This window comes from Oncorhynchus clarkii, chromosome 33, assembly GCF_045791955.1.
Source record: "Oncorhynchus clarkii lewisi isolate Uvic-CL-2024 chromosome 33, UVic_Ocla_1.0, whole genome shotgun sequence".
Classification (NCBI taxonomy): Eukaryota; Metazoa; Chordata; class Actinopteri; order Salmoniformes; family Salmonidae; genus Oncorhynchus; species Oncorhynchus clarkii.
The window spans coordinates 14045704-14058463 of NC_092179.1; the positions used below are offsets into that span (position 1 = coordinate 14045704).

Here is a 12760-nt window from a genome sequence, read left to right on the forward strand (position 1 = left end):
AAAGCATAGCGTTAGTATGAAAATGAGCGGACCTGGTTTCTGTTGTTAACCATTGTTGGCTTGTCTCTTCCCTTCTGACACTGTCTGATAGGGACCAGTCCCAATGACTGACAGTTTCACTATGAGTTGCCTCGTTTCATATGTTCAGCCTTGAAACACAGATGCCGATCTTTTGTCTCTTCTGTTAGCATTTTTCACTTGGCCTCCGCAGCATTGTGGTCAACTGTATCTGTATTGGACGTTTGCAGATGATGACAATTCAATGCATTCCCCTACTTATCAAGCAATAACATCCAATGGAGGGTGTTGTGTAAAATATTGTAAAGCAGTATTGGAGGGTGCTGTGAAATAGAGTTGAACACTCCCATAATCTCTGCCTGAAATCACCCCCTCCCCCCATGTAGTTCAGCTGAGGTCAACATCGGGCGGAGAGAATACATTTATTTATATAGCCCTTCGTACATCAGCTGATATCTCAAAGTGCTGTACAGAAACCAAGCCTAAAACCCCAAACAGCAAGCAATGCAGGTGTAGAAGCACGGTGGCTAGGAAAAACTCCCTAGAAAGGCCAAAACCTAGGAAGAAACCTAGAGAGGAACCAGGCTATGTGGGGTGGCCAGACCTCTTCTGGCTGTGCCGGGTGGAGATTATAACAGAACATGGCCAAGATGTTCAAATGTTCATAAATGACCAGCATGGTCGAATAATAATAAGGCAGAACAGTTGAAACTGGAGCAGCAGCACGGTCAGGTGGACTGGGGACAGCAAGGAGTCATCATGTCAGGTAGTCCTGGGGCATGGTCCTAGGGCTCAGGTCCTCCGAGAGAGAGGAGAGAATTAGAGAACGCACACTTAGATTCACACAGGACACCGAATAGGACAGGAGAAGTACTCCAGATATAACAAACTGACCCTAGCCCCCCCGACACAAACTACTGCAGCATAAATACTGGAGGCTGAGACAGGAGGGGTCAGGAGACACTGTGGCCCCATCCGAGGACACCCCCGGACAGGGCCAAACAGGAAGGATATAACCCCACCCACTTTGCCAAAGCACAGCCCCCACACCACTAGAGGGATATCTTCAACCACCAACTTACCATCCTGAGACAAGGCCGAGTATAGCCCACAAAGTCCTCCGCCACGGCACAACCCAAGGGGGGGGGGCGCCAACCCAAGGGGGGGGGCGCCAACCCAGACAGGATGACCATATCAGTGAATCAACCCACTCAGGTGACGCACCCCCTCCAGGGACGGCATGAGAGAGCCCCGGTAAGCCAGTGACTCAGCCCCTGTAATAGGGTTAGAGGCAGAGAATCCCAGTGGAAAGAGGGGAACCGGCCAGGCAGAGACAGCAAGGGCGGTTCGTTGCTCCAGAGCCTTTCCGTTCACCTTCCCACTCCTGGGCCAGACTACACTCAATCATATGACCCACTGAAGAGATGAGTCTTCAGTAAAGACTTAAAGGTTGAGACCGAGTCTGCGTCTCTGACATGGGTAGGCAGACCGCAAGGGCAATTTTGGGGCTTCACCATGTTTCATTGAAATGTACAGCTGTGTGTCATCCGCATAGCAGTGAAAGTTAACATTATGTTTTTGAATAACATCCCCAAGAGGTAAAATATATAGTGAAAACAATAGTGGTCCTAAAACGGAACCTTGAGGAACATCGAAATTTACAGTTGATTTGTCAGAGGACAAACCATTCACAGAGACAAACTGATATCTTTCCGACAGATAAGATCTAAACCAGGCCAGAAATTGAAATTTGCTATCGTAAATGTTAGCAACACCTCTGCCTTTGCGGGATGCACGGGGGATATGGTCACTAGTGTAGCCAGGAGGTGAGGCCTCATTTAACACAGTAAATTCATCAGGCTTAAGCCATGTTTCAGTCAGGCCAATCACATCAAGATTATGATCAGTGATTAGTTCATTGACTATAATTGCCTTTGAAGTAAGGGATCTAACATTAAGTAGCCCTATTTTGAGATGTGAGGTATCATGATGTCTTTCAATAATGACAGGAATGGAGGTGGTCTTTATCCTAGTGAGATTGCTAAGGCGAACACCGCCACGTTTAGTTTTGCCCAACCTAGGTCGAGGCACAGACACGGTCTCAATGGTGATAGCTGAGCTGACTACACTGACTGTGCTAGTGGCAGACTCCACTATGCTGGCAGGCTGGCTAACAGCCTGCTGCCTGGCCTGCACCCTATTTCATTGTGGAGCTAGAGGAGTTAGAGCCCTGTCTATGTTGGTAGATAAAATGAGAGCACCCCTCCAGCTAGGATGGAGTCCGTCACTCCTCAGCAGGTCAGGCTTGGTCCTGTTTGTGGGTGAGTCCCAGAAAGAGGGCCAAATATCTACAAATTCTATCTTTTGGGAGGGGCAGAAAACAGTTTTCAACCAGCGATTGAGTTGTGAGACTCTGCTGTAGAGCTCATCACTCCCCCTAACTGGGAGGGGGCCAGAGACAATTACTCGATGCCGACACATCTTTCTAGCTGATTTACACGCAGAAGCTATGTTGCGCTTGGTGATCTCTGACTGTTTCATCCTAACATCGTTGGTGCCGACGTGGATAACAATATCTCTATACTCTCTACACGCGCCAGTTTTAGCTTTAGCCAGCATCTTCAGATTAGCCTTAACGTCGGTAGCCCTGCCCTCCGGTAAACAGTGTATGATCGCTGGATGATTCGTTTTAAGTCTAATACTGCGGGTAATGGAGTCGCCAATGACTAGAGTCTTCAATTTGTCAGAGCTAATGGTGGGAAGCTTCGGTGTCTCAGACCCCGTAACGGGAGGAGTAGAGACCAGAGAAGACTCGGCCTCTGACTCCGACCCGCTGCTTAATGGGGAAAACCGGTTGAAAGTTTCTGTCGGCTGAATGAGCGACACCGGTTGAGCGTTCCTACAGCATTTCCTTCCAGAAACCGTGAGAAAGTTGTCCGGCTGCGGGGACTGTGCCAGGGGATTTATACTACTATCTGTACTTACTGGTGGCACAGACGCTGTTTCATCCTTTACTACACTGAAATTACCCTTGCCTAACGATTGCGTCTGAAGCTGAGCTTGTAGCACAGCTATCCTCGCCGTAAGGCGAGTACAGCGACTGCAATTAGAAGGCATCATGTTAATGTTACTACTTAGCTTCGGCTGTTGGAGGTCCTGACGAATCGTGTCCAGATAAAGCGTCCGGAGTGAAAAAGTTGAGGAAAAAAAATAATATATATATATATATTATCTCAACGGTAATTAAAAAGTAAAAACCGTAAATTTGTCAGGTAGCAAAACAGGTTGGCAACAAAACGCACAGCAACTCGAAAACAAGTCTGCAAGTGGGCGGCAGGGTAGCCTAGTGGTTAGAGCGTTGGTTGCAAGTTCGAATCCCCGAGCTGACAAGGTACAAATCTGTCGTTCTGCCCCTGGACAAGGCAGTTAACTCACTGTTCCTAGGCCGTTATTGAAAATAAATAAGAATTTGTTCTTAACTGACTTGCCTAGGTAAATAAAGGTAAAATAAACTTATCTTCACATAATACGGTCATAACAGTGGATGAGAGAGGAAGGAAAGTGGGGATAGAGTTGCTGAGACACGAGTAAAGTACTGTGACTCATCCTTTAATGAGAATCACTATCTTTCTCCATCACAGAGCAGGCTGTGCCAAGTCAAAACCCTCAACATGCAGAGGCTTGTGATGTTTGGTTATAAACTAGGTTCTCCTGATTTTTGTTCTCTCATGTTCCTTGTTGTGGTTCTATTGCACTGTTCATTTCAGAGCGACTGGTTTCCCACAGGGAATGCCAAAAGGGCATGTTGGCGGCACTTTGAAGTAGTTACCGCTAAAATGATAGCAAGCGTTTCTTTGGTAGACTAGAAGCTGAAGGGCAAATTGGTGCATTTATGCAATATAAATACATGGGTATTAGTTTGCTGTGTAGTTTCCTTTTATTTTATGCATTGCTTAAGTAAAGCCATGTAAAAGTCCCAAGTTATCTGCAGCTCTACTAGGTTTCCCCTCATACATAATTGAGTATTGCAGTGTGAGCGTTTGGCTTGTGTACGTACGGTCAGTGTGTTATTGTACGAGTGTGTGGGTGTGCAGTGCACCACAGATGAGCTAGAAAGTTTACTCAGCAACTCTCACACTCTCCTTTTAGTTCTCTTTCTCTCGGTTTCTCCCACTCTTTCTCACTCCGTCTCGCTCTTTCGCTACCACACTTTCTCTGTGTGTTGGTCTTCATCTCATTTCTCTGTCTCCCTTTTCTTATCTGGCATCCAATCATATAATGCGTTACTGTGATCCTCAAACCACGCTTTCACAGTGCCTCTACATGACTCTCATTCCATTTTCTGCGTGTCCTGTGGTGCAATTCTTTTATGAGAGTATTATTACTCCTATCTATCATGTGTCTTTAGTCATCCCCATGGGAGGCAGGATGATATATATATACACTGCTCAAAAAAATAAAGGGAACACTTAAACAACACAATGTAACTCCAAGTCAATCACACTTCTGTGAAATAAAACTGTCCACTTAGGAAGCAACACTGATTGACAACACATTTCACATAATTTCCAGGTGGAAATTATAGGCAATTAGCAAGACACCCCCAATAAAGGAGTGGTTCTGCAGGTGGTGACCACAGACCACGTCTCAGTTCCTATGCTTTCTGGCTGATGTTTTGGTCACTTTTGAATGCTGGCGGTGCTTTCACTCTAGTGGTAGCATGAGACAGTCTACAACCCACACAAGTGGCTCAGGTAGTGCAGCTCATCCATGATGACACATCAATGCGAGCTGTGGCAAGAAGGTTTGCTGTGTCTGTCAGCGTAGTGTCCAGAGCATGGAGGCACTACCAGGAGACAGGCCAGTATATCAGGAGACGTGGAGGAGGCCGTAGGAGGGGAACAACCCAGCAGCAGGACCGCTACCTCCGCCTTTGTGCAAGGAGGAGCAGGAGGAGCACTGCCAGAGCCCTGCAAAATGGCCTCCAGCAGGCCACAAATGTGCATGTGTCTGCTCAAACGGTCAGAAACAGACCCCATGAGGGTGGTATGAGGGCCCGATGTCCACAGGTGGGGGTTGTGCTTACAGCCCAACACCGTGCAGGACGTTTGGCATTTGCCAGAGAACACCAAGATTGGCAAATTCGCCACTGGCGCCCTGTGCTCTTCACAGATGAAAGCAGGTTCACACTGAGCACATGTGACAGATGTGACAGTCTGGAGACGCCGTGGAGAACGTTCTGCTGCCTGCAACATCCTCCAGCATGACCGGTTTGGCGGTTGGTCAGTCATGGTGTGGGGTGGCATTTCTTTGGGGGCCCGCACAGCCCTCCATGTACTCGCCAGAGGTAGCCTGACTGCCATTAGGTACCGAGATGAGATCCTCAGACCCCTTGTGAGACCATATGCTGGTGCGGTTGGCCCTGGGTTCCTCCTAATGCAAGACAATGCTAGACCTCATGTGGCTGGAGTGTGTCAGCAGTTCCTGCAAGAGGAAGGCATTGATGCTATGGACTGGCCCGCCCGTTCCCCAGACCTGAATCCAATTGAGCACATCTGGGACATCATGTCTCGCTCCATCCACCAATGCCACGTTGCACCACAGACTGTCCAGGAGTTGGCGGATGCTTTAGTCCAGGTCTGGGAGGAGATCCCTCAGGAGACCATCCGCCACCTCATCAGGAGCATGCCCAGGTATTGAAGGGAGGTCATACAGACACGTGGAGGCCACACACACTATTGAGCCTCATTTTGACTTGTTTTAAGGACATTACATCAAAGTTGGATCAGCCTGTAGTGTGGTTTTCCACTTTAATTTTGAGTGTGACTCCAAATCCAGACCTCCATGGGTTGATAAATTTGATTTCCATTGATCATTTTTGTGTGATTTTGTTGTCAGCACATTCAACTATGTAAAGAAAAAAGTATTTAATAAGAATATTTCATTCATTCAGATCTAGGATGTGTTGTTTTAGTGTTCCCTTTTGAGCAGTGTATATACAAAGTATTTAGTCAGCCACCAATTGTGCAAGTTCTCCCACTTAAAAAGATGAGAGGCCTGTCATTTTCACCATAGGTACACTTCAACTATGACAGACAAAATGAGAAAAAAAATCCAGAAAATCACATTGTAGGATTTTTAATGTATTTATTTGCAAATTATGGTGGAAAATAAGTATTTGGTCAATAGCAAAAGTTTCTCAATACTTTGTTATATACCCTTTGTTGGCCATGACAGAGGTCAAACGTTTTCTGTAAGTCTTCACAAGGTTTTCACACACTGTTGCTGGTATTTTGGCCCATTCCTCCATGCAGATCTCCTCTAGAGCAGTGATGTTTTGGGGCTGTTGCTGGGCAACACGGACTTTCAACTCCCTCCAAAGATTTTCTATGGGGTTGAGATCTTGAGACTGGCTAGGCCACTCCAGGACCTTGAAATGTTTCTTACGAAGCCACTCCTTCGTTGCCCGGGCGGTGTGTTTGGGATCACTGTCATGCTGAAAGACCCAGCCACGTTTCATCTTCAATGCCCTTGCTGATGGAAGGAGGTTTTCACTCAAAATCTCACGGTACATGGCCCCATTCATTCTTTCTTTTAAACGGATCAGTCGTCCTGGTCCCTTTGCAGAAAAACAGCCCCAAAGCGTGATGTTTCCACCCCCATGCTTCACAGTAGGTACGATGTTCTTTAGATGCAACTCAGCATTCTTTGTCCTCCAAACACGGTGAGTTGAATTTTTACCAAAAAGTTATATTTTGGTTTCATCTGACCATATGACATTCTCCCAATCTTCTTCTGGATCATCCAAATGCTCTCTAGCAAACTTCAGACGGGTCTGGACATGTACTGGCTTAAGCAGGGGGACACGTCTGGCACTGCAGGATTTGAGTCCCTGGTGGCGTAGTGTGTTACTGATGGTAGGCTTTGTTACTTTGGTCCCAGCTCTCTGCAGGTCAATCACTAGGTCCCCCCGTGTGGTTCTGGGATTTTTGCTCACCGTTCTTGTGATCATTTTGACCCCACAGGGTGAGATCTTGCATAGAGCCCCAGATCGAGGAAGATTATCAGTGGTCTTGTATGTCTTCCATTTCCTAATAATTGCTCCCACAGTTGATTTCTTCAAACCAAGCTGCTTACCTATTGCAGATTCAGTCTTCCCAGCCTGGTGCAGGTCTACAATTTTGTTTCTGGTGTCCTTTGACAGCTCTTTGGTCTTGGCCATAGTGGAGTTTGGAGTGTGACTGTTTGAGGTTGTGGACAGGTGTATTTTATACTGATAACAAGTTCAAACAGGTGCCATTAATACAGGTAACGAGTGGAGGACAGAGGAGCCAACCTCTTGTGACTAGGGTGCAGTATTTTCCTTTTTGGAAAAATAAAGTTCTCAAAGTAAACGGGATATTTTGTCAGGACAAGATGATAGAATATACATATAATTGACAGCTTAGGATAGTTTTGGAAACTCTAAAGTTTCCAAAACTGTAGAAATATTGTCTGTGAGTATAACAGAACTGATATTGCAGGCGAAAGCCTGAGCGAAATCCAATCCGGAAGTGCCTCATGTTTTGAAAGCTCTGCGTTCCAATGCATCCCTATTGAGCGGTGAATGGGCTAGCAACCAGATTACTTTGTCTATGTATTCTCCAAGGTGTCTACAGCATTGTGACATAGTTTTACGCCTTTATGTTGAAGAATACCCGTAAGCGGCTACAATGTGTAAGTGGTCACCTGATGGCTCTCAGAGTGATTCTCTGACATAGTTGAAGTGTACATATGATGAAAATTACAGGCCTCTCATCTTCTTAAGTGGGAGAACTTGCACAATTGGTGGCTGACTAAATACTTTATATATATATATATATATATATATATATAACATCATTACAATTTCAACTGCAAGCACCCCTGTTCTGTTCCTAATGACTTGTTTGTAGCTAGGCCTCAAAATTGAGAATTTGAGGTGCAGACACTGGCTAATGGACACACACACACACACACACACACACACACACACACACACACACACACACACACACACACACACACACTGATGAATGGCCAGGTCTGGTGTGCTCTCTGCACAGTGTTAGTGTGTTATTAGTATGATTAGTTGCTCATGAGACCGAGGGGAGGAGATGCTAAAGTGGAGCTGTTTTTCAGCTCTCTGGAAGAGCATCTGGATCCTTACAGCCACTCTGTCTAATACACAGTAACCGACCATTGGTCTCCGGAACAGAGAGTAGATATAGCCAGTCTGGATCCATCCTCTGTATTGGAATATATTGTATGTGCAGTGTTTAGTCCAGTGTAATGTCCAATGCATCTAGCTGTCTTTCCCTGACCTGAGACCTTGTATGCGTACAGGGGGAGGGGGCGAATTGGGAATAGAGAGAGGGTAAATTAGTGTCTGTCCGTCCATCTGTGTGTGAGACGCATGCGCTGGTCTGTGTGTTTATGGCAAGATGGTCAAGTTGCAGACAGACTTTGAGGCAAGGTAGATGCTCGCACACAGTCGCTCACACACAGTCGCTCACACACACGCAATATACAAATGCCAGGTCCCCTAGTTCTCTTGTAGAATGTAAATTGGCTAGGTCTTTGTTTAATGCTTTGTCGACCTTGAAAAGTGTAATGCATTTTGAATGAAAGTACACAGAACCTCTGTGCCTGAGCAGCGGCGAGAGTGAAAGCAAGCGAGTGAGGGATGGAGAAAAGGGTAGAGGGAGAGGGGTTGCGTGGATAAATTGGTATAGCGTGCCGTTTTATTATGGAGGTCAGTCAGGCTTGCGGTCTGATCATTTTATTCATATCTGATGATGGAACTCCTGAACCTCAGTACCAAAGCCAGGGTGAGACCACTGATCCTAATCTTTAATCAGGAACCAGTGCGGGCCAACACACACACGTACTGCACACACACACACACACACACACACACACACACACACACACACACACACACACACACACACACACACACACACACACACACAGAGAATGGTGATTTAAATTGAATCCATCAGAACAGAATTTCTTTCATCCCGTATTGCCCCCAGATTCAATTTTGATCTGTTGATTTAAAGTTATTCTCTGCACCTTCTTCTCTCCTCCCTCCTCTAACATCTCCCTTGTATTACCCCTCCCCCCTCCCATCCACCTTTCCAATCACTCACTCCATCCTCCTTTTTCCTCCACCTCTCCCCCTCCCAACTTCTCTCCCTTCCCTCACCTTACCTCTCTCCAGACTACCAGCGGTTGATGACAGTTGCGGAGGGCATCACCACCTTGCTCTTCCCGTTCCAGTGGCAGCATGTCTACGTGCCCATCCTACCCGCGTCACTGCTGCACTTCCTGGATGCCCCCGTGCCCTACCTCATGGGCCTGCAGTCCAAGGAGGGCACCGACCGCTCCAAACTAGAGCTGCCACAGGAGGTGTGTCTCTGTGACTGTGTGTGAGACTGGGTCTGTTTTTTTATTTGTAAGTGTGTGTCTCATGCAGTAGGCAGTTACAGTAAGGACTCATTGTTGCTCAATGCACACTGTCCAATGCCATCCAACCCTGACTCTCCACAATGTGCCTCCCACGCACACAGACAGACTACCTGCCTCCTATTCAGACTGAGCGGGAAGTGGAAATGCAGCTTTCAGACTCCTTATTGTAGAGGAACGTCTGTTGAAAGGTTATTTTAGTCTATTGGAGATAAAACCCAATAGAAGTATCACTCGCAGCCCAATGTGTTTGCATAGCCCCCTATTGTTCTTTTGTAGAAGGAACTCAACTCAAACTGATAATTCTCTGGAAAGGCTCAAGCGACCTCCTCAGACAGTGAAAGTGATGGAACCCTCGTGTGTGTGTGTGTGTGTGTGTGTGTGTGTGTGTGTGTGTGTGTGTGTGTGTGTGTGTGTGTGTGTGTGTGTGTGTGTGTGTGTGTGTGTGTGTGTGTGTGTGTGTGTGTGTGTGTGTGTGTGTGTGTGTGTGTGTGTGTGTGTGTGTGTGTGTGTGTGTGTGTGTGTGTGTGTGTGTGTGTGTGTGTGTGTGTGTGTGTGTGTGTGTGTGTGTACAAGATAAGACTCCTAATGGTCTGGAACATCCCAAAGAAATTCCCAGCTTCAGGGCTCTCCCCCACTCCCACCGCTCATTAATCTGGCCCATTCCATATGGATGCTAATTATCTGAGTCAGTGCAGCATCCGATGGCGTTCCCTGGTGCTGCTCCTGCCTCCTCCTCACAATCCAATTTTCTGCCCTTTTGTGTTCCTCCGGATCCTCCCTTAAAGATCACACGGTGCCAAATGTTTTAATTTAGAAATATCTCCATTTCTGAATGATTCTTTGAAGTGAGGAGGATGACGTAGAAATGGACGGCTGAAAGCAAACGGAAAGAAGGGAAGGATCATAGAGAGAGGATGTGAATGAATGAATGAAATACTTTTTTTTAACCCTGGCTCTGTAGAAAGAATGAATCTCATTTCCATTTCAAATGGCAGAACAATAATTTGTCTCCTAATCATATTAGTCATGTTTGCATAGCAAATAGCAAACAAGTACATGCACACACTCATGAATACCAACCGTTTCATATCAGTTTGTCCATCTTGATCCTCCATCCTTTCTTATTAATGCGAAAGAGGAACCAATGTCTTTTAACCCGAAACTAGGCCAAACATTGTATGCCTGTACAATCACCCAGCGGGGGTGCGTGCTCCATTTTCCTCATCTCGTAAATCAGGCGGATGGCCTGCAGTCTTCTCCACTACCTAAATAAACCTCCGTTAAGCCAATCCACGTCAGGTCAGATCTGTGCACAGATGGCTGATTCAGCCCTCACAGAGCAATGCACATGGAGTCAAACCTGGACCCAGAAGTACACAGAGAAGAAAATGTTTTGAAATGCACATTTGGAGCCTAGCAAATGCTGTTATAAAACTATAGTCAATTGGTGGAAAAGCCAGCGTTTCAGATGCCAGACAGTAAATGCTAATGTCATGTATTCAGGTGTACAGGAACCCCTAGTCATCCTCTCACAGGGACAGTAGAGCCTGGAAGTATACACTATAACACAGCATGTGTATACCGTTCAAAAGTTTGAGGTCACTTAGAATTGTCCTTGTTTTTGAAAGAAAATAACATCATTGATCAGAAATACAGTGTAGACATTGTTAATGTAAATGACTGTTGTAGCTGGAAACGGCAGATTTTTTTATGGAATATCTACATAGGCGTACAGAGGCCTGTCATCAGCAACCATTACTCCTGTGTTCCAATGGCACGTTGTGTCAGCCTTTTAAAATGATCAACTTGGATTAGCTAATTGATCATTAGAAAACCCTTTTGCAATTGTTAGCACAGCTGAAAACTGTTGTTCTGATTAAAGAAGCAATACAACTGGCCTTCTTTAGACTAGTTGAGTATCTGGAGCATCAGCCTTTGTGGGTTCGATTACAGGCTCAAAATGGCCAGAAACAGAGCTTTCTTCTGAAACTCTAAAGTCTATTCTTGTTCTGAGAAATGAAGGGTATTCCATGCGAGAAATTGCCAAGAAACTGAAGGTCTCGTACAACGCTGTGTACTACTCCCTTCACAGAACAGCGCAATCTGGCTCTAACCAGAATATATATGGAGAGTGGGAGGCCCCGGTGCACAACCGAGCAAGAGGACAAGTACATTAGTCTATTTTGAGAAACCGACGCCTCACAAGTCCTGAACTGGCAGCTTCATTAAATAGTAAACACCAGCATCCCGGAGTCGCCTCTTCACTGTTGATGTTGAGACTGGTGTTTTGGGTTTAATACTGACAATCACATACTGACCCACTTACCCAATACTCAATCTGTCCATGTCCAGTCCCCAACACACCCCTCCCTGAGTATCTATTAATTGAGCAATAGCTATTTTATAATTGTTGTATAAACTTCCATGTTATTCCAAACCTCTCTCTCTCTCCTAACAGGCTAACCTGTGCTTCGTGGACATTGACAACCACTGTATCGAGCTGCCTGAAGACTTCCCCCAGTTCCCTAACAAACCAGAGTTAATCCAGGAGCTCAGCGAAGTCCTCCTCCGCTACGGCATATCCCCAGTGGGGGGCGCTCCTCCAACCTCTGTCCCCACCTCCACCACCACCCTTGGGTCTGTCTCTGTCTCTACCCGTCACCCTGGTCTGAAGAGCCAACAGGCCCTGAGGGAGCTAGAGGACGATGGGAGGAATGGGAACCTAGGAGGGGAACAGTTAGCTGTGTTGGAGCTTCTCCAAGGGAATGCTACTCTGGAAAGACTCCAGGCTCTGGCTAAGAGAATGGGGGTCCGTGTGGAAGCCCTGAGGGGGGTAGGGGGTGAGGGAGAGGCTCAGGGGGGGAGGACGGCAGTCGATGAGGAGGAGATGAGGAACGCTAAGCTGAATGTACAGCTGAGGGAGGTGTTCGCTAGCAGGTTTACCATGATGTTTGCGGACTATGAGGCCTTCGTCATCCAGAGCGCTCCAGACCTGGAGTCCTGGCTCACCAACCGAGAGCAGATGCACAACTTTGATAAGGTGAGATGGGTTGACAAACACACACACACACACACACACACACACACACACACACACACTGTTTACCTTGATATAACGGGCTGTTTATTGAGGCCTGTGTTGTGTGATAGTGGAAGTCCACTGGAGCATTATCATGTTTGTGAGATGCTGGATTAAATTATTTCCTGAAACCCGTCCGCTATGAAAATATTCCATTTGATAAATAAGTAA

The 12760-nt window shown here is 46.4% G+C and overlaps 1 protein-coding gene across 12 annotated transcripts in view; it reads left to right on the top strand.

Annotated features, from left to right (window-relative positions):
* Positions 1-12760, top strand: part of LOC139392517 (DENN domain-containing protein 5B-like) — a 76884-nt gene that overhangs the window by 43923 nt on the left and 20201 nt on the right. For all 12 annotated transcript variants that reach the window (XM_071140559.1, XM_071140550.1, XM_071140553.1 and 9 more), the window contains 2 exons: positions 9263-9450; positions 11969-12550. In XM_071140559.1, coding sequence (XP_070996660.1) covers positions 9263-9450; positions 11969-12550 — 770 coding nt within the window. The remainder of the gene's footprint in view (positions 1-9262; positions 9451-11968; positions 12551-12760) is intronic.